The following is a 26,828-nucleotide window of genomic DNA, read 5'->3' on the forward strand; positions in this document are numbered from 1 at the left end:
CAGAGCCAAGTCCTGGGGCAGATGTTCTAAGTCCAAATCACAAGCCCTTTCCAATCTAGTGGGCTCACAGGGACCAAGATGCACATGCACAATGTGCAGAGCCGGGGGTGGGTGTTCCGAGTCCACTTTCTGACTTGGCACTTGTGGGGGAAGTGTGTGCTACTTCAGGGTATATGTGTGACAGGAGGCAGGGTGGCTGAGAGGAGACAGGGGAGCCCCAGCCCGTGTACCTGCAGTGGTGGGCTCTGTCGGGCTTGATGCTGCAGCATTTGGGACACTTGTATACCACCTGCCCAGGCTTCAACTGTAAACTCTCGATAAATTCTTTAGTGGCATTTCCTTTGGGCACTGCCCCCTGTAAGAAAGAGGAAAAGTGTCAGGGTTGTTCTGGCAGTTCTATCAGTCATAACACTCCAAAGTGGAGACAGTCATTTCAAAGCAGCCACCACACATGTGTAAACTCTATTTTCTGAATTATATCAACAGTGAGGACTATTTATTTATTTATTTATTTAGTGGTGCTGGGGATTGAACCCAGGGCCTTGTGCATGAACTACATCCCCAGCATTTTTTATTTTATTTTGAGACAGGGTTTCAAAGTAGTCCAGGCTGGCCTTGAACTTGTGATCCACCTGCCTTAGCCTCCTAAGGAGCTAGGATTACAGGTGTGCACTACCGTGCCTAGTAAGGAATATTTATTGACAATGAATTTTTCTGAGGAAATGCCATTAGGCTACATCAATTCCTTGATCAATTTTCTACAAAGAATAGTACATTGTTCCTGATTATTTTCTAATTAATTTTGCTAACATCACTGAATCCATTCTTGCCTACCTAAATGTTACAGTAACAATTTGACTCATAATGATTTTGGTCTACATTAAATTTCCTGTTAATAGCATCTGCCTTTGTGAGTTTTCATTGGTGGGCTTCACATCTAACAGTCCAGTTTTCCTAGACCAAAATTTGCAGCTCTAAATTTCAATGGGTTGTGTTTACATTGGAATCATATTTTATTTTAGTTTTAATCAGCACTATTATTATGAAGGATTGGAAAGTTGTATTTCTTCCTTAGTAAAATCCCAAGAAATAGGGAGCCTCGGTCTCAGGTATCTGACTTGCTATCTGGCCAGACTACCCTCTGATTTGCTATTCCATCTGGCTTGTGAACACTTTGTGTTCTTATTCTAGCTGTCCAGATTTGGGCACAACCAACAGCAGAGCCAAAATGCCATCAGAATCTGTTGTTGCTCTGCATCCATCCAAACAGAAGGAAACTGGCAGTGCCCAGTCGGAACGGGGTCTGGGAGCCAACCCTCACCAAGTGCCTACTTGGCGCTGAGCCCTGCTCATGGCTATGGACTCAAGAATCAATTTCCAGGAGACTCATGGTCTTTTGCAGGCTAACAAACAATTCTAATAGAGGGGGTTACATGTTGTAGAAGTCGCTTATGTTGAGAGAACTCAGAGGAGGCAGTAACCAACTAACCAGGGGAATCAGAAAAACTTAAAGAAATTGCTGTTTAAGGGCTGTCCAGAGGAGTGTGACAAGGTTTTCCAGTGAGAGCTGGGGGAGAAAAGGGATTCCAGCAGAAGGGTCAGGCGTAAAGGCGAAGTGAGAATGGGCCTAGCACACTTGGGAGATGGTGAGGAAACCAGTGTTCTGAGCCCAGGCGTGCAGTGTTAGCAGAGAGACCGGGGTCAAGGGCAGCCCATGTGGAGTGTTCAATGCCAGACCTAAGGATGGGTTGGGTTTTCTTTCTGGGCAGCCCAATGCAATTGGGTGACACCAATGCTTCAGGAATAGAGCTCGTCTGTCTGTGCTATGTGGACCACGTAAGAAGTAGAGATTAAAATCCCAGAGACCACTTAGGAGGTTACTGTTGACAGTCTAGTAAGGAAGGACTAAACTATGAGGATAGAAGTGAAATGGAGAGAAAATTCAGACACCTGAGCTTATAAAAGGTGTAGTACAGAACCAAGTAAATACCGTGGAGATATGTGGGCTGACACAGGGGAGGAGAGGAACACTGATAAGGTTTGGAGGCACCCTTAAGCCACCAAGAGGATACTGGAGAAGCAAGTTGTGGGGAAGAGTGGGCAAGTTCAACAGGGCCCTGCTAGGTCTGAAGTGCCCAAGGGCCCCCAGGAAAAGATGTCAGGAAGGTAGCTGGGAATATGAGTCCAAGAAGCACAAGAGAAGAGTGCCTGGTGGACAGCACAGGGGTGAGGGGTGGGCTTGGAAGTCCACTGTCCCTGCTTTAAATTTGACTTCCACATTTGTCTGTCTGTGCTATGTGGACCACGTAAGGAGAGATTCTCTTCTGTGAAGAGAATCTTGGGCCTCTCTGTGCCTTAGTTTTAGTGAGTCAGGATTCATCTTACCCAATCCCTAGCACTACCATGAGGGTTACGCCACACACAGTTTATGGAAAGAGCTCAGATGATGCGTGCCACACACAGTGCTCAGGATATGGTAGCCCGGATTCTAGATCTAGCATTGGCATCAACTCTGTAGCTTAAAAAAATACAGACACCCAGACCACTGCAGCACTACTACATAAAGACTGTACATAAAGACACCTGCACTTTATAAAACCTCCAGCAGAGTTCTGAGTGAGTGCGACTGTGGATTATCAGGTTGGGATAGTGAGGGTTTCAGATAGAGCATCACTTGTTCCTGCGGAGGGAGGTTGACAAATGGTCACAAACCAAGGAGGTAATCCCAGAGCAGGAGGGATTAGGAATGAATCTTAGAACCTGTCTGAAAAGAAAAATTCTGGGAAGGGAAGAACTATGGAAGAAACAGAAAAATCTTCAAATGCTGAGAATACATGGAAGCTGTAGTTTTGTTTTGGATAAGGGAATGACCCACAATGAATAAACAGTCCAGCTAAGGCGACTGCAGAGACAAATCAACCAACAACTCTCTTCTACACTGTGCCAAGCACTGTAGGAAACACAGAGAAGCGATGGGACCTCAGGGCCTCCAATAGCTGGTGAGTAGACAGTGGTGCAGACTGAGGAAAGGGATCCCAGGAAGGCCAGGAGGATCCTGGTGGATAGCATACAGGAGAGGGACCCCTGGGAGGGGAACCAGTTCAAGCCTTGGCCCCAATGTGGGAGTATAGAACTCCTCCTGGCCTTTCTGTCCCTCATGTGGCTCTTTGCTGGGCCCCCAAATTCTCCTTGCTGAGGCTCTCCTTCTCCTAAGGACCTATTCACTCCTGAGAGGGGCAGCACTTGACTGACCTATCGTTTAGAGTGATGTCACACTCCCCCACTGGTGTGCCTGAAGATGAGGAACCTTGTTCACACACATGCTTATCTCTCTGGTGGAGGCTCAACTCCCTCAGGTGTTCCATTAAGTTTTCTTTTAAAAGTTAAAAAAAAAAAAAAAAAAAAGGAGAAAAAAAGTTGGTCTGCAAAATACAGTCAGATGTCAGAAAAGCCTATGATAGAAAATCTGAAAGCAAATAAACTTTGGTGGGTAAGGACCATATGGTATGTACCATGCCATTTACAATGTAGTTTTTCACAGTAAATATGTATTTTAATTGATGAGAAACATCAACAATACACACATATATGAACAGGAACTAAAAAGATACATGCAAAAGTATTAGTGGTTGTCCTGAGGTATAGGATCATGGGTACTTTTTATTTTCTTGATTGTATTTCTTAAATGTTCTCTTGTGAACATGTTGGCTTGTGCTATAAGGGAAAAATCCTTAAAAACACAGGCAATAAATAAGTAAACAAACCTCAATAAGGAGCTACCTAAATAGAAATATGACCAGTTTTCCTTAAGTTTGTAACCAAAGTGCTATTAATGTCTTATTTTGAGCCATCTAGGCTGAGGGTCTCACAAATCCCCAGAGGGCTTGTAATGCAAAAAATAACTGCATTTGGGCAACTGTATGACCTTCTGTTTATCCTGAAATATTAATAATGCAACCAAAGTCACTACTGTCATGTATAGAAGATAAAAAGTGCAAAGAGACATCATTTCCTCAAGAAGCACTGGAACTCAGCTTTCCTTAATGCAGACACAGGTGGGCCCCCTGAAGACCCCGTTTTTAAGATGGTCCCAGCTACCACGGAAGGACACAAGACAAAGTCCCTCTGTAATAGGCAGTCAGAGGTCCCACTGGCTACCCTCATTATCTCAGGCTTTTTCAGATCTCAGTCAGAGACATTTTAGCAGTTCAGTCTTCCTCAAAGTTTGACTTTCCACTGTGATTCCATTTGCATAAATCTCCCAGAAGGCTTATCTCCATCCAGACAAGGTCCCACCTGCCCAGCCACCTGTGCCTATCCCTCAGAGTCAGAGACCAGCTGGGCCAGTCCCTGCGATAGCAATCTGTGACAAATGCACTTTCCAGCCACAGAGGAAGTTTTCCATCCCCTCCACCCTCCCACCTCTTTCTCAGGAAGATGCTCTTCTGCCCACATTTTCACAGATTTCAGAACTGTGGAAACTGTTATCAGTCTATGGAAAAGAATTTTGCTCCATAACAATCCTAGACAGATAGCAGGGAGGCAGTAGGAAGGTCTATGGAGACTTTTTGCCACTGAGATACACCAGCCCTCCTCCCTACCTTGCAGGGATGTCTCAAAGGTCCCACATTACCACAGCCTGGTAGATCAAAGGCACTGATTTTTTTTTTCCTTCACTTCCAAAAGAATATATACTTGTTCATGATCTTTAAAAAGAAAATACAGATGAGAAAGTGAAAAAAGAAAAATCCACTCTTAAATCTTTCACCCAAGGTAGATACTATTACTATTTTGAAGCATATTCTTCTAGTCTTTTTTTCTTGGTACCTAGTGACCTAACAACACTTTAAAAATCTGTAGATCTATAAAAATGTTCATATGCTTCCAAAATATACACATGGCCCCACAGTGGAATCAGTTCAAATGTGGTTAATTTAGTTTACAGAATTGTGAGAAGTCATTAGAGCTTTCCTGTACTCTATACCCTCTGCACAGAAGGAAGGAATGTAATGTGTTCATGTGTGGCAGGAGGCATGACATGTCTCCATCTGCCATTTCCCTTAGTGGCTAGCCCAGATTTCCAGGACCTACCTTGACCTTGACCCTGACACATCTCCTCCCTTCCTTCCTTCCTTCTTGCGTCAAATTCTCCCTATGTTGCCCAAGATGGTCTTAGACTCACCATCCTTCTGCTTTAGCCTCCCAAGTAGCTGGGATTCTAGACTTGCACTACAGTGCCTGGCACAAAACCCTCTTCATATCCCTTAACTCCCCGCGCCCCCCAATCTCTGGACACACTGGTGCTCACTGTCTTAGAGGACTAGGGGCCCAGCTAACCCTGGCCCTCAGGGACCCTTTCCATTACTCTGAGCTCTCCCCTCTAGGTGCTCTCCCTCTTCACAGCTAAGCTTCTTTAAGCATGTGCACTTGCTTACTCTTACTTACTCTTTAGTCCATTGCTCTCTGGCACCTGTCCCCTTCACACTGGGGAACTGCTTTCACAAGTCATAAGCAACTTCCTGTGGCCAAATGCAAGTTGGAGTCTCAGCTCTCATCTTCCTCAGTATCTTGTTCTGAGTCCTAGTGCGTCCCCCCATCTGCGGGAGGCTGTGCCTCTCCCCAACTCTGTGTTCCTGCCCATCCTGGACACTAGTATCCCTCAGAGTTCCACTCTAGCCTCTGGCCCTGCCCATTCTACACTATCTTCTGCACACTCTTGCCTTTGACCCCTGCTTCCCCTACACTACCCAGTGATGATGCTCAAATCACTAGCTCCAATTCAGACTTCTGCATCTGCACATATCAATACCTGGTTGTCCAGCAGGCACTGGAACAATAAAATAAAACCTCCAAAATTCAACACACACCACTAAAATGGAACCTGCTTACTTGTTCCTCAACTATCCTTGAGTCCCCATGCTCTCTCCTTCTAAAGCTATCAGAGTCTTCCCTGAGGCCCATTATCATCTGCACCAGACAATTAGAAAATCTCCTGATCCTCTCTGCCTCCCATCTCTCCCTGGTATCCAGTACCCCACCTCTATTCTTTCTCTCCACTATTTTCCAGGGTACATTCTAAAACATGAGCCTAATCACGATTCCTGGCCTAAAATTTTCAGTTGTTTCCTAGAGACCATGGACCAGAGTCTGAGCTCCTGGGCAGGGTGCACAAGGCTGCCACAGCCCAACTTTGGACCTGATCCAGTGTTTCAGTCCTGACTGGAGTTTCTCAAAGACATTCCCTCTTCAAGTTTTCTTCTTCTGCCTCCACAGCCCTGTTAGTACCTTCCCAAAGCCTGCCAAGCACCTTTTGGCCTCTTGCACCACATCAAAACCCACTGTGGATAACCTCTTCTGTCTTCTTCCTGAGGCAGAACCATCAGGCAGCCTTTGCGCCCCCAGTTTGTACTTGTGTCAGAGCACACCCCGTGTAGTTACAAACTACCTCTCCTACAGGACTGTGAATTCCTGGAGGATGTACTGGTATTATAACTCACATCATGTAATTATACACCATCTCTCCTCCAGGACTATATAAATTCCTGGAGAGACAATCAATGTCTTTCAACTTGTAGCCCAGCAAATTGCCCAGGGCCTGGCAAGAAGCCTGCATTCCGTAAACCCAAGCTAAGTAATAATGATACAATAGACATTTAGTGCTTATATACCAGGCACAGTTTCAAATGTTTTGTGACAAAACTGTACTTCGTCAGTTAATTCTGACAATAAATCTATAAGGTAAAGACTCTGATACTCCTCGTTTTACAGATGTGATAACTAAGGGAGATGGGCCAAACAATTCCTCAAGACAACACGGCTAATAAGTGGCAGCACCAGGATCCAGACTCAGGCCATATAAATCTAGAGTCTATGCTATATAGGTTCTAGTAGAAGGCAGAGAGGTTTATCAGATATTCTTAACAAATGACCTGAAAAAGGCTTTCTTAAAAATTGTCTTGAGGGGGCTGGGGCTGTGGCTCAGCAGTAGAGAGCTCGCCTAGTACGTGCAAAGCCCTGGGTTCAATCCTCCGCACTACATAAAAATAAATAAATAAAATAAAGGTATTGTGCCCAACTACAACTAAAAATATGTTAAAAAATTGCCTTGATGCTATCATTTAATTCCATTGCCAACAACTATATTAATACCACACTAAGACTAAAACAGGGCTAGAATAAGGCCTTGTTGACAGGCTTATGGAAAGCAGTGGAGACAGGTCTAATGAAATGCCAACAAGAGATTAAATTGAAAAAAAGAAAGTCAGTCAGTCAGTCAGTCAATGATTTCAAAGATTCAGGTACTCAGCACTACCATCCATTGGCAGCAAAAAAATGAAAAGATTGCTCACATTTTAGGAGCTGGGGACCAGGCATGTGTACACTGGCTGGTCTGGGCAGAAAATGCTCCCTCTAATAGCTTTCCTGGAATAAAATAACAAGCCACATGCCTGTGCCATGAACCTCCAGTCTCCTCCACAGAAAGATAGGAGATAGGCAAGCCCCAAACTGGTCACTTTTCTCTCTGGAGCCAAAAAAGAGGCTAGGCTCACTGATAGGTTATTGAGTGGCACGTGTGAGAAGCTTCCTGGCATAAGGGAGAATGGGGCACTCTATTCAAATGGATTCTGAGGCAAGGCCCCTAACCTGCGATGTCATTTCCCTTTGTCTTTCCACAGGGCCCACATCATGCTGCTGTGTTACCCTTCTGAGGGAATTCCTGCCAAGTGGCTCTATACACTATGGCATGTGCTCAATAAGGTTGTCGAAGAGACACCAGAAGGGAACATCAACTGCACATGTGAATTGAGCTCCAACATGTCCAATGATGACATTCAGCAAGTGAAATAAATTCAGTGGCCTAAGACAGTTAGGGAGGTTGGTTTACGGTGAGGTGTTCACAGGGTGGGACTTGGTGGGGAGTGCAGTGGCAGGCAGACAGATGAATTTTCTTTTCCTTAACAATATGGTTCATTTGAATGGATTTATATTCTTCCTTTTCTCAAATCTCGATTTGAAATAATTTGTGAAGTAAATGATTAGGTCTAAGGAAAGAAGGGGCAAAAATAAAGTAATCATAGATTTTGTGCAACTGCTGTGATTGCGTAATGCTTGGCAGCTAGAGCCATCAGAAGCAAGCTATCTCTCTCATCTTCAGGTGTCTTCTGGGAGATGGACATTATCCTGGACCTAATTTTTTAAGGATTCCTAGGGGAGTTCATAAGATGAAGAAATAGAATGTTTTGGAGCCGGAAAATGCAGAGAAATCACGAAACGGGTAAGGAGAGAGAGGTTTTCAAGATAAGGATTTCTGAGTCCAGGTTGTCTTCAAGAGGCTGCCTCCTCAGGGCAAGTGGAGTCATGAGACCTCTAAACGCCTGAAGTGTTTCAGAAACACAGAAAATTCCCGGAGATAACATTACAACCCCACAGTGGGCAAGGAGAGGGCATTATGAGATTAAATACCAGCCTGACACGCCCTTGCCCACATCCTTGTGCTTCCAGGCCAGGCCTGGCAGGTGGCCAGGTCTAGTGAGATGCCTGCCCTGCCTCCTGGTCCATTTGTCTTCTTCCCTCTGTTTACGGGGCTTACCTCTCAAATGGCAGCAACACCTCTGAGGGGGCCACTTACACATCTGTGAGTCATTTCCCTCTCTTGCTTTCTGCTCAAGCTCTGTGGACCCAACTACGGCTGCGTTGGAGTAAATGACTGCTCAAAGGTCCAGAAAGCTGCGGTGGTTGCAACTGTTCTGAATTTATACTGGGAATAAAATTTTAAACCTGGAAGTGAAACAATAACTGTCTGATGGGAGATCACATAAGAGATTTCCTTCTCTCCCTCTTTTTTGGCACTAACCAAAAATCATACACAACACATATATTGTTTATACTCTCTGGATGTAACTTTACTAAAAATTATGCACAACATGAACTCCTGAGTACAAAATATTATTATCATATCAGGGAGTTCCTAGAGCCCTTCTTTCTCAAAACAGATATCCCTGCTGTATTAAAAAGGGGACCCTAATTGATCTTCTTGTATCTGAGATCTGGGCTTCCAACTCTGCTCCTTAGAAGCCCAGGTGCTTCAGTGGTACCCTGAGGGCTCCCACCTCTGCAGCTTCACTTGTTTTACATACTGGGTTTTGCATAAGATGTCATATGCTGGAGGTGTTTGAAAAGCAGGTGGTGGCATGAAGATCCTGAGATCGCTGGTCTGTAGGATTTGCTTTGAATTGCTTCCCCTGCTATGGTAGCTATTTGACAGATTCTTCATTTTCTGACCTGGTTTTCTTTGGGACTACCAGCAAAATGCACCAATAAGCAGCTCACTGGTATTTGGGATGTAGCAGCAGCTCCCACCCATTCAGGACTGGAAGCTGAGTGACATATTACAGTGAGAACCATGCTGTCCTGCCAGCCTGAGGAGGTTCCTAGAGAGAATGCACGTTGCTATAAGGTTTATAAAAGAATAAAGGTATGTGAGGGCAGCAAGAATGCCAGGGTGGAAGTGTCCTCTCCCATGGTTCAATATCCATCTTCCTAGTTTCACAGGCCATCTATAAGGCAATAACCTCCATACTACACTCTCCAGTCCCAGCCCTCCATTAGTTCAAGGCTGGCTGTCTACCGTCCATTTAGCATCTCTGCTTGCACCTAATGTAGGGGCAGTTTGGCCAAAACAGAATCCTTGATTTCTCCTCCGGCACCTATTCCTTTTTGGACTTTCTCATTCAATAAAGGATTCCAGTCATTTGCCAGCTGCTGGAGCTGAGATTCTGGAAGGCCCGCTCTCTGATCAATCTCTGTTCTTCTCAACAGCAGTTCCCGAGCCTCACTGAACATGAGAGACACATGAGAGCTTTTGTGTCCCAAAGCCCTAGGTCCTGCCTCCAGAGCTATTAGAGCCATATCTCTCGGGGTGGACCCAGGCATCAGTTCACTTTAAAAGTTCTCCAAGGGCTTCTATGGTGCACCCAGACTTAAGAGCTGGTGGTTTAGCACATACTCTAAATCCAATGGCTTCTTTGCAGCTTCACTACCTCCAGTTTGGTCAAAGCTACTGTCACACCTTATCTGGGTTACTACAATTCCTCTAGTCCCCTGCTTCTACTCATCCCACCCTGAACCTCCACTGTGAGCACGGTGCACATCATGCATCGCCTTTGTAAAGACCAAAGTTCTCACAGGCTGACAAGGCCCTGTGTAACTGGCCTCTGCAGCTCTCTCCACTCCCTTGCCCACATTCTCTTTGCTTGGGTCACCCTGGCCTTAGTCCTATTTCTCAAATATGCCATACTTGCTTCTGCCTCTGGGTCTTTTACCTACTCTCTCCTCTGCCTGGAAGGCTCTGCCTGCAGATCCTGCAACTTCTTGTCATTCAGGTCTGCTCAAATGGCCTGACTGAGGAGAAGCCTCCCCAGATTACCTTGATTGAATACAGTCCCCCTTTAAAGTCACCACATCACCCTAGTCACACTGTTTTACCATCTTTAAAGAACTTATGTTCTTCCAACATTACAATAATGTCATTCAATAATGTCTTTGCTGCCAGATTGCTTCACTAGAATGTGACCTTCAAGTAGAGATTTCTGTCTGTCTTGCTCTCACTGCTCAGAAAGGAACTTCTCACTGAGCAGGCACTCAATAAACATGACCATTCATTTTATTCGATCCATCAGTGTCTCCCAGAGCTCCTCTGCACTACTGCCAGAGTGATCCTTGTAAAATGACAATCTGATTTTGTCACTCTTTTGTTTAAAATCCTCAGGGGCTTTTGACCACCTGTCATCATCCAACTTCTACCCTCCTTCAACACCCACCATTACCAACCAACCCACACCATTTTCCTCCTAAGGTTCCACCATTCCCAACAATGCCTGGCTGCCTTGGAGCCACACTCCTGGCGTGCTTGTGTCTGTACAGGTCCCTCTGCCTGGAATGTCGCCCGTGTCTTCCTGCTCTATCACCCTCCACTTCCTCTGCCAACAGCAATTGCTCTGATGAGAATTGGCTGAAGCACCACTTCCTCTCCAGGCAGTCACCCCCACCTAGCTTGGCTAATCTCCTCCCTGTTCTTCCACCACAAACCATGAACCACGCTTCCTTCTGCCACAGCCTTCATCATCTGCAGCTGCCCTTGCTTCTTTTCTCCTAGAAAGAGGACACCCTAAGGGCAGAACAGCACTGGGAGCTTAATAGACAGTAAACTATATGCTGAGCAAAACAATGTCTTTTACTCCTGTGTCCCCCAATAGCAAGGCATTGTAAGATTTTCTGAATACTTGTTTTCAATATGACCAAATTGATACTTTCATACCCTTGTGTCTGGGGGCACTTTTAGGCATAACCACATGCTTTGTTTCCTGCAGCTGATGACTGCCTGGCGATCCTGTAAGCAGCACCAACCCTGGACAAAGAGGCCCCTACCTGTGATGCCAGTGTGTGTGAGCTCCCTGAGGCACGTGCGCAGAAGGGGCCCTGTCTGGACCAGTCACTGACATGTAACTGAGCTAGGAAAGCCAGCTTCCCTTGGGACAGTTAACAATCTGCCACCTAAACCAGCAGGAAATGGAGCCCTTTGAGAAGAAAACTAGCTCAGGACATCATCTTTACTATATTTTTGGGGGCTCACAGAAACAAAATTTGTGTGTGTTATTAGCAGTGTTTTCCCTTTCCTAACTTAAACACATCCCACACATTGAAACAATTTGAGCTACAGAGGTCTTTATCAAATAACTTAATCCTCTGGCTTTTCTTATACAAGAAAATGAGTAGAAACAGGAATGGAGGGTCTAATTCTAGGGTGTAAAAACATTCAATAGCCATTTGCACAGCTTGGTACTGGTGGTTAGGTCACTGAGCAGATCACCTCTGTTTTACTCACACATATTCACCAAGAAGCACTGGCTGCTGCCCAAAACAGGCTTGTCCAGATTTTCAGGAAAAGAGAACCTTACCCACACACAGTAAAAACCATATCTGTGCAGGTTCCTAGAACTGGGTGTAGCTTTAATTTCAAGCCCACCTAGCTCCTATCCTATCTTCGCATCCTGACCAGACACCTAACATGTTTTTTGCTCCAACCTTCTCACTCCAGTCTCCAAAGTTACCTGACAGAGGACTGATTTGAACCAGAGGATAGATTCCCCCAGACAAACCCCTTCCTGCAGTAGCTCAATTAAGGTGTACATCAATGCACAGATGGTACCATTCAACTGAGACAGGCTGTAATACAGATGCTGGCCTCTTTCCCCCAGAGTCCCATGAACTCTAACATGGAGGGACCCACTTTCCCAGCCAACCCTGGCCCTTCTGTTCTCCACATTCCCGAGGTCCAGGGGGAGCATGCAGGCTTTGGCCATGTCAGGGCCAGAGGAGGAGAGTGTGGGCTGGTCAAAACAAGCCCAGACATACTCACGGGGTCCGTCAGCATGGCCCGGCAGTGGGAGGCCAGGGCCAAGAAGGCCAACAGGTTGAATACAATTCCGTTGATGATGCTGTATACATAGTCTCTGGATGGAATCAGCATGACAAAGAGGACCACAAACTCTGCATAGAGGACCAGAAACCAGGTGACGATGGCACAGGCGATGCCACAGCTGTCGCGGATAAACCACATGGTTCCCACAGGACCAGGGTAGGGAGGTGGGACACACTTCTCAGGCTGGAGGTATTCCGGCTTGCGCTCAATGTCTCGAAAGTGGTGGGTGTGGATAAGCATCATAAGCTATTCTGTCCATACTGGCATCTGAAAGAGGAAAAGAACCCAGAAACTTGATGTTGTCATTAAGGAGACTTGTCAAAATTTCCTTTCCAAAGTGAGCCAGAAGTATCTGTGTGTAAGTCTTTGTAGAAATACTGCCTAAACACCTTGCTCACTTAAAGCACTGATTGTCTTTCCTACTGCTGAGAGTTAACTTAGTCTTTCTGAAATAGGCCTGCCTTGCCCCAAACCTTCACATGACAAATAATGAAGAGGGAGCCTCCAAAGGGCAAATGTCTGGCCAGAGGTCAGCTGGAGCACAGTGGCAGATGCAGCACCTAGGGGGAGGACCAGAACCTAGTCCTCTTTGGCTATCGGGGCTCCGCTGGGCAGACAGTGCTTCAGCAGATAAGTTCAGATTTTGACATAAAAGACAGGGAAGGGGTGGGATTGGAGGAACAGCAAACGCTGGGGGAAAACTCTCCAGCAGAAACGCTGCTGCCTTTATAGCATGGAAAACCCAGGGGCCCACACTGAAGCTGTTTGGGGCAACAGGGATGAGTAGAGGAAAAGCAGTCGTTAGCTAGGGCTAGTGTCAGGGCACAACCATGAAGACATTCTAACTCACTGCACTACCAAGCTGATGATAAAGGTAAACAGAGTGGGGAACGTCAGGCTTTTTACCTGATTAACCAAAATGATGTATTTTTCCAGGACAAGAGACAGAATTTCTGAGTTTTGGTCTCCTTATATATAATGGGGCAAAGGGTAGAGAATGTTAGTGAATTCAAAGATGTGTCCCACCACCTGGCCATGGGGCTTTGTGAGCCTGTCACATTCCAGCCCTGGCCATCTCCTACCAGGGCTGCTGGTGGGGGAGTTGGTGGAGGTGCTTGTGATGAATGGAGGAAATTGGTACACCAAATTGCTCACAGACTGTACATATATTCTCTCCAGGAAAGAGAAAGAAGCATTGGGTAAATAGCCTTTCCTCCTAGTAGTTGTAACTTGAGTCTCTGAAGATAGTAATGAAAAGATTGATGTCCACACAGATTCTCAACATGTGCTACAAGGTTCAGAAAGCACAGATCCCTCTCTTCCATCTCTTTATCTTAAACTTTCTCACTCACTGCATCAGCAACCAGGTTCCTCACAAACTGTGACAGCTTGAGTTAACCACCAGATGTAGGTACCATGGAAAAGCCACCTGTAGTGGACCTGGGGCAGGCAAGTGCAACTCAAGCTTTTTGGGAACTCAAGTCATTACACAGCAGAGGAAATCCCTCAAAAGCCATACTGGCCACATGTGTGCTGAAGGGCAAGGGCAGGCTTGCAATGGTCATATTGGACTGTCCTGACCCTTTCTCCCACTTTTCCTTCTTCTTCCATTGCCTTCACCTCACAAAAAGAGCGTCTGGATTGAATATAGGACAGTCAGGAAAAGTAAGAACAAGTCCAGAAAGCTGAGATGGCAGAGCAGCAACTATTCCTCAAAATGGTGGACATTCTAGGGTCAACAGTTGCACAGACTATCAAGAACAATAAAGCCAACCCCTCCCACCCCAAAGTGGCAGAGAATTAATGGCTGAAAGGCAGGATTTGACCAAAGGAACATTCAACTCCACAAATATGGAACAATGAATCACATGTTAAGTGCCCAGTGCTGGGAATAAGAAGCTTTGACGTATATGGAATAATTATCAAGTAGATTGAAGCAGTGGTTCCTGATGGTCCATCAACCAGAATTTTCTAACAGAGCAACTCTGTGCTCTCCAGAGGAGACGAACAATTTAATGTTGACAGTGACAACCAAAAGACATTTGGACAGTGGGCCTGCCTTCTAAAGCCTGAAACATAACAGTAGGGGATCAGAGACCAGGAATGTCCAAACCTTGACCTGTACCCAGCAAATTCTAAAACCCTAAATTCCATCCAGCCAAAATCAATGCTCCCCTCCCCTACCATGTCAAGTTGATATCCCATAGTGGATCAAAAGCTGACTGAGGCCCAATCTTTGACTACCCCCAGATGCAGTCACTCTTTCAGTTTTCCTACTGCCATACAGATCTGTATGCATATCATCTCTGTTCCCATAATTACATTTAGGCTCAAACCAATAAAGTCTTAATGGCTCATGGCCACACTGTTTGATTATGAACTATCTCTGGCTGCTTTTGCACTGTAATGGCAAGAGTGGAGTAACTGGTATAGACCACATAATCTTCCAGTCTGTCGTACTTACTCTCTCTTGTTAAGAAAGGTTTACTGACCACTGGTTCTGAACTGTGGTCACTCACCAAATGACAGATCCACCATGACTCCTTCCCCTTCAGGACAGCTCAGTGTGATGAAGATGGTTAGCTACAAATCATCCTCACCCAGACCTCCTCCTCTGTGGCAGCCCCTTGTCTTCTGCAGCCTAAGGGCCATCTTCCCCAGAGCTGTGTGTTCTACCAAACTGCACTTCAATGATGAAAAATGATGTGGTTTTCATACATGATCACTAAGAATATATTTTAGAGCAAGTGTTCTTTAGACTCTTTCAGTGATTAAGTTAGGCTCACAGTATATTCAGAGTGGCTGACTACATTCTATCCTTCAACAGTTGCTCATTCTTGGTTGGATACATGGCAATGCCTTGACCACACCAGAGTTATGTTTCATGCGCACAGTTTTGCTGAGGATTATGCTCTTCCACATAAATAGATTTCCCAGGTAACTGACTTGTTCTGAAGCAGAAACATTTTAACCATTTGGGTGGTTAAGATGGAAATCTCAAAAATAAAAATTTAAGAAGAGTGTTGTGGTTCAGTGGTAGAGCACTCGCCTAGCATGCACCAGGTGCTGGGTTCGATCCTCAGCACCACATAAAAATAAATAAATAAAATAAAGGTATTGTGTCCAAGTACAACTAAAGAAAAAAATTTAAGAGAGAGAGAAAGAGGGAGGAAGAAAGGAAGGAATTATAGTTGTTTCTATCTTACCATTTCTTCCAGAATTATTAAGAGTCATTACCAGGAACATAAATTACTGGAGTGCATCAGGCAATGATGTCCTCAGGGGCTACAAAGATTCACTAGGTCTCGGCCTCACATCAAATGGTCTGTTCAGACTGAAATTCTAGCAACTTCTTTGTATGGTTCTTTGTCTTCCTCCTTCATTACAACTATTGTCATTTCTGTGTTTACAGTTATCAACACATTCTCTGTTTACTACTTTTAATTGGCTATGAGCTGGAAAAGCTAATAAAATAAACTCCTGTTGTTGCTTTGTAAAGGAAGGTACTCATTTTAGGTACAGATTCTTCAAGGTGCACCTGCTATGCTCTACCTTCATTCAGTCCTCGAGGACTGGAAGCCCTGCCTTGTTATTAGCCCAGTTCTTGGCACATAATAGCTATTTAATACATGTGTTCATTAAATGAATGCATGAGCTCTGTGAGCCCAGGGCCATCTCCTGGAGGCCTTTTCTGCTTACTTTCAGAGCTATGGCCATATTGCAGATGGTGAAGGATATACCGAATAGTAGCATGAAGTAGGCGGACTGACTCCTCAAAAAACCAGAACGTTCCATGTTTGAATAATGTGAAACCAAGGAGTGTATGCCCAAGGGGATACACTCCCAATACCCTCATCGGTGCACAAGAAACTGTGATCTGGAAAAGGACTCAGTCAAGGGTGCACCTGGCAGAGCCAGAAGCCAAGTATGAACTGGGCCAACCCACACTTTAGAGTCTCAAAATGCCCCAACTGGTATCAAGCAGGGCATGCTGCTATAAAATAGTTACTTAACTCCAGGACTCCCCAAAGTAATGAAAGTGGCTTTCCAATAAGGACTTTTCCCTTAAATTAGCCAAGTGGACATGTAAGAAGTATGGGGGGGATCCTACCTTGAAACAAATTGTACACATTCCCTTCATCATGTCCCGAACAATAACAACAACAAATATAGTCCCTTTACCTATTTTATTTTGAATTAGAGAAACTCCCAATCTGGGGGTTCAGCAGCAGCTCTTTGCCAAGGATGCCTCTCTTCTGAGGAGCGGAGCAGAACTGGTTGCTCAGGTCTGTGGGGCAGACCCACGAGCTGGCTGGTGGGTCTCAGATTCCCAATGCCTCGGAGGGACAGCTTCCATCAGTCTCCCCTCCCTGCCCTCTCCATCCCATCCCCTTGCCCCATTTCCTCTCTAAAGTCTTCAACTCTGCATTTAGTTCAATTCAAAAAGGCATTCATGGTGCAAGAACTAAACGCAAGGAACTATATGCTCGGAGCTCACTTGAGGAGTGATGAGGACAATAATGTGTGTGCTGCTCTGTGCAGATCCTGCTATTTCCCTCCTCCAGCTACCACTCTAGTTAAAGACTAGTCTTGTTAGTTTTTTTCCTACTAATCTATATGTCCCATTTTGTCTAGCTCTGTAGCTTAGTATCTGGCATGAGTTTGGGCGCAAATCAATAGTTTTGAGTGAATCATATATAAATCAGACAGACATAGCCACAACAATGCTAACCCACAGGTGACTAATAGCTAAACAAAGGGGCAAATAATATCAAGACAACAAACCAAAAACCACCACCCAGAGGTGAGATTAAACACTTTTTCATGGTAAGGACCTCTGAAGGGATCTGAGCATCTTTGACAAAGGATAGGATAGCCTGGCAGAGACAGTGGTGGGGCTGGATGTCCAGGACCGCGTGCAGTCTGTGCACACACAGATTTTGCTGAAAGGACAGGGTTAGGATGGAAATGAAGTTTTAAAGGTAGGAGAAAGCTATGTGTTAGAAAGTTTTTGAATTTTGCAATGAACTGGGATTTCAACCAGGACAAGGCAAGACAGAGCAAAAGGCTAAGCCCAGAGGCCATGAGTCCAGAAAGACACTAACACAACAGAATGGAGTCTTATTTTGGTGGTATTGGGTTTTCTGTTCCTCGTAGTAGCTATCAATTTTCCAAGGAATGACTGAGAACAACGAACATTTTGTAATTTTAATTATAGCAACTTACTTTTTTTTTTTTTTTGATAACTGTCTTATAGCATTAAAAAGATTCAACTTCTTTGTGTTAGTAATCCATTAGTCAAAGTGATTACTTTTCTTAGCTGTCAGAAGAGTACAGTGAGACTTGGAGAGGTAAAGGGACTAAGCTTTGTGGGTAAAGAAGTCCTAGCAATTTAGCTATTGTGAATTGAGCTGCTATGAGCATTGATGTGGCTGTCTCACTATAATATTGTAAGTCCTTTAGGTATAGATCGAGGACTAGGCTTCAACAGATGAGTGGAAAAAGAATCTGTGGTGCATATATACAATGGAATATTATTCAACATTAAAAGAGAATAAAATTATGGCATTTGCAAGTAAATGGATGGAGTTGGAGAATGTCATGCTAAGTGAAGTAAGCCAATCCCTAAAAACCAAAGGCCAAATGTTCTCTCTGATAAGTGGATGCTGATCCATAATGGGGGGTGGGTGGCATAGGGAGAATAGAGAAACTTTGGGCAAAGGGGAGGGAGGGGGAATGGGGGCAGGAACAATGGTGGAATGGGATGAACATCATTATTCTAGATACATGTATGACTGCACATGTGTTGCAACTCCACATTGTGTACAACCAGAGAAATGAAGAGTTATGCTCCATTTGTGTATAACGAGTCAAAATGCGATCTGCTATCATGTAAAACTAATTAGAACACACACAAGAAGAAGTCCTAGCAGAAAAGGATTCACAGATTCAGAGGAGTTCGAGCTCCACAGAGGTAGCAATCCTGGTGGTAAGATGTAGTGTCAGAATAATGATGCCAGGCCCTTTGAAGGCTGGGTGAAGTAAATCTAAGGAGATCAGTTAGAGTTCCTCTCTAGAGTTTCAGAAGTCAAAGCCACGAAGTGACTGAAATTAGTGCTAATTTTCTACAAAAACAAAACTACTTCTGGTTTAAAGAATTGTCTCCAGATCTATGTAGAACACACACACACACTTCAGTTAGAGATGACCACAAGCATGTTCGTTTACTAAACCAGACAGAAAGACACAAAGGCTTCCGAAAGAGTGGCCCCAGGAATCCTAGGAACTGGACTGAAGTAGGTGGACTGACTCTTTAAAAAACCAGAACGTTCCATGTTTGAACAATGTGAGACCAAAGAGTGTCAGCTCTGAGGGAGAGCACTTATGACTAAATTCCCATGCTGCCTATCCATGGCTGGACAGATCGAAGGGTTTGAGCTCAAAAGGTTTGGCACCACAATCAAGCTCACAGGCTCCATCCCACCGTGGCCCACTGACATGTTGGCCAGGGCCACTGGGCCACTACTGACTAATAATGATGGGCAGAATCCAGCAATAGTGCCTGTGGTTAGTTGTCTTGGCTGAATGAAGGGCAAATGCCTACAAATCTATTACATGGCCTAAAAAAACCAGCCCACAGTCCATGCTGTAGATACAGGTGTCAAAGGCATGATTGTCACATAAAATATAAAAGTTCGGCACTAGATTTACTGATGATCCCAAATTACTGTTTTTTTCTCTGCCAGTATCTCAAGGGTCCCTGGTTCTCTCAGATTGCCAAAAAGTCCTACTTCCCCTGCTTGCCTGGGATAAGATGTTAATACTGCAGTCACTGATCCAATATAAAATCCCTAGAAGCACTTCAAAGTACCCTGTGAGGATTATTTTTCTAAAGCACCACACCCACTCACATTGTGCACTTATGAATAGGATACAAGCAGATTTGGGGATTGTATAGATTAAAGTGGCATTAACAAAGGGCAATGAAGCTGTCCATGTTTGAAGGCCTGTGTGAAGCATCCGAGCACAGATGGTTAAACAAACTCAAAATCAGAGAGAACTATTTTCCCTTGATTTAGAGACAAGGATCAAATACTTAAAACAAACATTGCTGGATTAAATTTTCTGAGTGCCTATGAGTAAGAACTATATAGTTGAAATTCATTTTCATCAACTCCTTAACAGCTGTCAGGAGCATCAGCAAGCAAGTAGAAACTCCAAAATAGGAGACTTCTGATTTAAACCAAACTTATTTCAAGTGAATATATAAATTTTCAATAAATCTAGCATTGAGTTAGACTGTTGTTGGAGGGTAGGGCTGGTCTGGTATCCTCTTGAACTTGATTTAAACATTAAACTCCTGCCCAAATTAATTGTTACCAGTTAAGTAACTCAATTCATCCTTAAAATGTCAACTCAAACAGGGTAGCATATTTTCTGATATTTCTATAAAAATTCTCATTTGAAATTCACTTATAACATTAAACTTCTATAGTTTAAATTCTGCTAATATGGTGCTGCTGCGCCCCATGCACGCTTGTAATCCCAGCAACTCGGGAGGCTGAGGCAGGAGGATCGTGAGTTCAAAGCCAGCCTCAGCAACTTAGCGAGGCTAAGTAACTCCGTGAAACCCTATCTCTAAATAAAACACAAAAAAGGCCTGGAGGGCTGAGGTTGTGGCTCAACGGTAGAGTACTTGCCTAACACAGGAGAGGCCCTGGGTTCGATCCTCAGCACCACATAAAAATAAATAAGTAAAATAAAGGTATTGTGTCCAACTACAACTGAAAAAAAAGGGGGGTGGCTGGAGATGTTGCTCAGTGGTTAAGTGCCCCTGGATTCACTCCCCAGTACCAAAAAACAAAACAAAAAGAATATGGTGCTTAACCCACTTCCAGTGTTAAAAACCACTCAATTAAAACAAACAAACAAACAAACACCAAAAACCAAACAACAACAAAAAACACTCAATACATTGAAACTGAAAACCAAACATTTGATATTTGACTCTCTTAGGGTTTCTGACATTTTAGAGTGATCAACTTACAAAATAAAAGTATCTACAAGATACTTTTGGCCCAGGTCCTAAAGCTTAAGATATGAATCTGGTCAAGCAGAAAATTAATTTACCTGAACTAAATTAATTTAAATTTATATGAGGATCCAAAAAGATTGTAAAATGTATGCCCATTTTAGATGACTCTCAGAAAAACAAAGAATGAACCGTGAATCACTAGGTTGGAAATATTTCATAAAGAAATCAAATGAGTCACTAAACTTTCTCAAAAAAGTAAGGGGTGTGGTACAGAGCTCAACCAAGGAAAGGTGCCTTATCTCCTACATCACGCCCTGGCAGCCAGGGAAGGCACAGGCAGAGCAAGCTGGCCTGCTTCACAGCAGCTGCACAAAGTCTACATTGTTTCTCTGTCTACAGAAGGGTCTGTCTTCTGCCTGCTTCTTACCTCTGTTGTACTCAACCTTTAACAAAACACTTTCAAGGAAAAAAAAAACAAGTTGTAGCTGTAACTCAGACCTTAAGCATGTGAAAGTTCATGAAGAAGTCAGGAAGTAGGTCAGTAATCTCCATTTTCCTTCTTGCCTCATAAATCATCACTTGCTTCTAAAACCCATTCTTGTACACACTCAGATTTCTAACAATACACACTCAGATTTCTAACAATGATGGTCTTCTCAAAAAAAAAAAAAAAAAAAAAAAAAGTTTGGGATTTGGGCAGATGAGAGGCTAACTTACTGCAACTATTTTACTACAATTGGCTTTTTTTTTTTTTTAAATCATCTCCCAGATTCACGAGTCTATTAAAAAATACACACCCACATATAGTGACATAATACGTGTCACAAACATTGGAGATCAGTTGAAACTGCTACTCGTTTGGGGAACATGTTCTAATTTCTTTTTTTTTATGGGTGTGGGATATCATATGCTGCAATGATGAGAAATATTGAGACAACTTTAAACAAGATCACACAAGACTGGTAAAATAATCACTATCTGAGTCAGAATTTTTCAGCTAGAAGGAACATTAAAGACCATCTAACAGATTTTAGTCAAATTCTGTTCTACAGATGTGGAACTCAGGGACTGGCCATTTATATTTACTAAAAGTTTTATCTAAATTGTAAGCTTTAGGCAAAGCCTGCAGTACAGTCCACAGGAAGGGTACCAACATTAAACGAATGCCGGTCATGCTTCAGGACTCACACAAAGCAGCTTGCTTTAATTCTTACAACCCAGGCCAGCCACTTGCATTATTCTCTAATGCAGAGATGAAAGAGCCACTCAGAGGTTTGGGGTAATATTCCCAAGGTCACACGGAGGGAGGCAGCACTAGAGCCAGGATTCAAAATCAGCTCTGCTTGCCATCACAGCCCAGAGCAAGGCTTCTGAGCACAGCACATGGCTGCTTTTGATCCAAGCGGGGGAGGGGAAGAATGACCAAGCAGGAAACAGGAGTTCTACTTCCTACTGCTTCACATACATCTGAGTATCTGCGGGGACATCACTCCAACTTAGTTTTAGATCTTCATCTCTAAAGTGAGGGGGTGGACTGGATCTCTAATCTCTGATTCTTTTTTTTTTTTTTTTTAAACTCAAGATGTATACTTGAAGCAGACTTTCCTTCCACTAGTTCCTGGGAGCCCATAATATTTATTCGTAAACACACACACACACACACACGCACACACACACATCCCCCAGAGCATTCCTTCTTCCAGAAGCTATTTTACTTCTGGCTCCTGGTTCTTCAAAAAAGCACGACACCCCTGGGCTACCTCAAACACTTGGGCCCTCAGGTACACAGTCTGTTGGAAACACTGCAAGGATTAGCCAGCTCTGCCAAACTCTGGCCCAGCTTGGAGAAGCCAGTGGGCCTTCCATAAAATTATTCAGAGTTGGCTAACCTGCTCTCCAGCTAAAGGTGGGTTTAATTAGCTGCCATGTCCTTGCATTCACTCTTCCTTGCAGGAAGTCAAGCCAGGAGGCAAATCTTCATAAAGGCAACAACAAATTACTGATCCAGCTACCCAAGAAAACTTAATCAATGACTGTGATTCTCATAGTTGGTGAAACCCTTTATAATCAAATGCGCAATCTCATTTGATCCTGGACTGCCTTCTGCTTCTCTCAGGGTAGGTTTTAAGATGGACATTTTGCTTGTCTGTTGCCAGAGTAGGGTATGCTGAATGTAGGGTGGGGCCCAGACTCTTCCTGAATGTCTACAATCTGCCAGGCACTGAGTTGCATGCTAGCCACGCCTCATCCTGTCTGATTGGCACATCTACTCTATCTTGTAGGTATAAACCCCCAGTTTCCCACTCCCTTTAAGAGATGAGAAAACTGAAGCACAGAAAGATTGCCTAAGTTCTCACCTCCAGGAAATGGTGGAGATAGGATACATCCCCAATGCCATGATATACCCCAGAACATGCTTCTTAACTACTCACTACAACCTCTAAATTTTATCCAATAGCTAAAAAATAAAAGGGGAGGAGTGTCAACATTTCCACCAGTGACCTGGGTTACTTACAGTTTGGCTATCTTTTCCACACACAGTGATGCAGAGATGGTACTATCGGATGGGCTGCATGCATCAGTGTTCATAGGCCACAGGCCTGAACAGAAGCATTTGGACTCTAAGGCGGGTCCTGGCTGAACAGCAGCCAGCATTTAGAAGACTGATCCTAAGCTATGAGGTAGGAGGGTCATGAAGCCTCAGCCAAGAGAGTCATCTAAGTTTGAATCCCTACAATCTGCTTCTGCTGGGAAATAGTTCCTGTGAGTCCAAGTACTGGGATACTGCTTTTTCTGAGAGAAGCCCACCCATTCTAGGCAGAGACCAACCAGCAAAAGTTCCCACCTGAGGGTGTTGAGAATAGCACCTGGCCCCACATTGTGCCATGTGCAGATACACAGCCACTGTGACATCACCCAAGCAAGAGCTTGAATTTTTTAGGAGCTAAAAGCAGAAGTGCTTAGAGGGCTATGAAATAGCTAGAAAGAGGAAGAACCAGTTATTACAACTGTATCAGCCTTCAAGAAAGAACCACTGGCTTTCAGGTCTCTGATGATCCCACTTGATCCCATGCACTGTAATCAAAGATTGAAAGAGGAGAGCCTTGGGAGGAACCTGGGACCATGGAAACTAGTCTGCAGTGTGCACTACAGAAACACAGTCCCTGGCTGTAGAAGAGCACTTACCTAGCATGTGCGAGGCCCTGGGTTCCATCCTCAGCACCCCAGAGAGAAATAAAATAAATAAACCAAAACAAAATAAGACCAGGTGAGAAAAGGGCTCTCTGACTGACATCTGCTAAATGTCTAATAAGTAGAACCTCTGGAGAAAGGTGGAAGGCCAGTGCTAAACAGAATGAAGATGCTCTGGAGTCAAGAGGCCAGAGTTTTGTTTTCAATCCTACCACTCACTAACCTCCCCCCAGGCCTTAGTCTCCTCACTCTATAAAACAAGGGGAGAGACCAAGCTAACTGCTAACGTCCCTCGCAAGGCTGAGATTCTATGAGGCCATTTTCTTTTTTAGTTGTAGATGGACACAATGCCTTTATTTTTTTTTATGTGGTGCTAAGGATTGAACCCAGTGCGTCACACATGTTAGGCCAATCCTTTACTAATGAGCCATAACCCCAGCCCCTTTGAGGCCATTTTCTTTGTTAACTTCTTGGATTTTATATTTTCATCAAAACCTTCCCTAAACTTCCTCATCCTATTATTTGCTAACATTAAAAAAGAAATTCACTAGTAACAGTCTCTGTGATTAGTAACTGTTAAGACTGGTAACTGTTAGCATTCTTCCTGAACAAGTTCAGTTTCTTCAATCAAGTGTAGCATGTAACTGCCATTTCCTTTTGTTCATTCATTTAATGTTTTTCAGAATGGAAAAAGTACTATCAAAATATATCAAATGGTCCTCTGCCTTCTCCGCTGGTTGGCCGCCTTGAGTCCAGGCGTGGGGCGAGTCCCGTCATGTAACGCATGTTCATGGGGAACATGGCACTAAACCACTCCTAGACGACCTGCTTCTGGATCGGGGTTTTCTACCTAGCAGAGCAGCTCCCTAGCTGCAATCTATTGAAAGTCAGCCCTCCACACAAGGATTTGTAAAAGCATTAAAAGAGAGAGAGAAAAAAAAAAAAAAGAAATAAAGAAAAAAAAATATCCAGTATTACAAAGTGACAAATGAGGGAAGTTTTAAAAACCTAAAGTTAAACATGGCCATTTTTCACTGTTTCAATATTTGCATATCCAGAAACTACTTTGAGTTTTACAACCTGACAAGATAGAGGTTAAAATGGGGCGTAGAGAAGTTAACTGACTTGCTTAAAGTCACAAAGTAAGTTAATGACAAAGCCCAAATCTTTGGACTAGACACCCAGTTGTCTGTTCACCATTGATGATTATCTTCCTAAATAACCCGTCTTTCTGGATTCTCTGTTACAAATTCTTGGTTTAAAAAGACACACTCTGCATGTCAAAGTCAAGACTTACTGCAGCAGGACTGTGGCCAGAAATGTACTTGTCCCACTACACTGACTCACTTTGCTAAGGTAAAAAATGGATCTCACCCAAATATATTCTATCCCCACTTTCCCTGAATAGGAGACATTTATGTCTTGGGTAGCACAGAAAATCTAAGGAGTTTAATCATCGAGTCTTTATATACCCTGAAGCCTATGGTTTAGAGGAGACTAAGGTGGAAATTTCCCAGCATTTCAGTTGTGTTGGGATGAATAATTAAATTTAGAGTACGTACCTCTAGCCTTCTCACCTTCACAACTGACAGCCAGGAATGCCTGGTTATTTATCTCCAAAAAACTGTTTCCAAAGAGGAGAGCAAATGATTTTTTAAAATGCCAAAAACAGGGGCTGAGTTTGTAGCTCAGTGGTGAAGCACTTGCCTAGCATGTGTGAGGAACTGGCTTGGATACTCAGGATCACAAATAAATAAATAAATAAAATAAAGGTATTGTGTCCATTTACAACTAGGAAAAAAAAAAATATATATATATATATATATATAAAAGACAACTTGGGTCAAATTTACTGTTCAATCCATGTGTACTTAAAAAATGGCTATTTGGGGCAGGCACAGTGGTGCACGCCTGTAATCCCAGCAGCTCAGAAAGCTGAGGCAGGGGGATTGTGAGTTCAAACCCAGCTTCAGTAAGGCCCTGGGCAACTCAGTGAGACTCTGTCTCTAATAAAATATTTTAAAAAAGCAAAAACACTTCCCCAGGAGGTCAATATTGAGATAGCAGCCTTCATATTTACTTCGGACTCTTACTTTTTGTATGACTATCAGGGTGTGTGTTTAAATATTTCTACATTTGGCAACCAGGATGTATGACCTCCTTTTCTTACACATGCCCTATTGAGACATAGGAAGCACCCTGCCAGCCTCTTAAAATGAAACACATTTGAACAGCCTTCCTGTAATCAGGAATAAGCTTACCCATGCTGCTATCAATTTTTCTATTGCTGTAATCCCAAGTTATAAAGTCTATAACAAGATAGACAGACCTGTCCGTCAGACTAGAACAGGTTATTTATATCTGGTATTCTCTAAAACAAGGTACAGGCAGGACAAGTGCAAAGTGTTTAAAACAGTAGTTCACTAGGGTACCAGGCTAATAGTGAAAATACAAAGGAAGAGGGCTAAAACTTGGCCATGTCTACTTAAGACTGGGAATAAAATATATTACCTGTTGAATTTTAAGAGCTCTTTGCAATTTCAGCACCACAGACTCAGCTCTGCCCTGAAGCTCTTCTGTAACTGACTTTTATAGCTGTAATTAACCAAAGCTGGGTGGGACAGATTTACTCCTTCTCTATAATGTTATTATTACCGGCTCATGGCTAGCAGCTAGCAGCAGTCCTCGCCCTCTTGCACTAGATGCCTGGCCTGCACAATTAGCACCTTATTATAGGCTGGCCTCTTCTAATTACCACATGGCTCAATTGAGCATTTTATTTTATTGTCTTGTTCATGCACTAGTTCAAGGGCCTGGGGTCCCCAACTATAATAAATCCTAAACTCCTCTTAGGCAGGTGTTTTGGTTTTATTTCCTTAGGCCCATAAGAACATTGGCATACAAAATCTTTCTGACTGAAGAGCTTCTAGATGTCTATGCTGGAAGTATGGCACATGGCTGGAATCTATTTCTCCTACTCAATCATATGTACCAGATTTATCAGCCTATTGAGGACTCTGTCCTTAGCTGTTTGAAGTTAAGCTCTGCTTACATATCACTTTGAACTTTATCTAACTTGGTGGGCTGAAATAGACAGGGGAACTTCCCATCAGCACTGCA

At 43.7% G+C, this 26,828-nt stretch overlaps 1 protein-coding gene across 5 annotated transcripts in view; it reads right to left on the reverse strand.

Annotated features, from left to right (window-relative positions):
- Zdhhc3 (zinc finger DHHC-type palmitoyltransferase 3) overlaps positions 1-26,828 on the reverse strand; it is a 56,240-nt gene that overhangs the window by 26,873 nt on the left and 2,539 nt on the right. For all 5 annotated transcript variants that reach the window (XM_027932104.2, XM_071600390.1, XM_071600388.1 and 2 more), the window contains exons 2-3: positions 12,419-12,748; positions 231-355 (exon numbers count right to left, since the gene is read on the reverse strand). In XM_027932104.2, the coding sequence (XP_027787905.1) occupies positions 231-355; positions 12,419-12,724 (431 nt within the window). In that variant the 5' untranslated portion in view covers positions 12,725-12,748. The remainder of the gene's footprint in view (positions 1-230; positions 356-12,418; positions 12,749-26,828) is intronic.

Source organism: Marmota flaviventris, chromosome 1 (assembly GCF_047511675.1).
Source record: "Marmota flaviventris isolate mMarFla1 chromosome 1, mMarFla1.hap1, whole genome shotgun sequence".
NCBI lineage: Eukaryota > Metazoa > Chordata > Mammalia > Rodentia > Sciuridae > Marmota > Marmota flaviventris.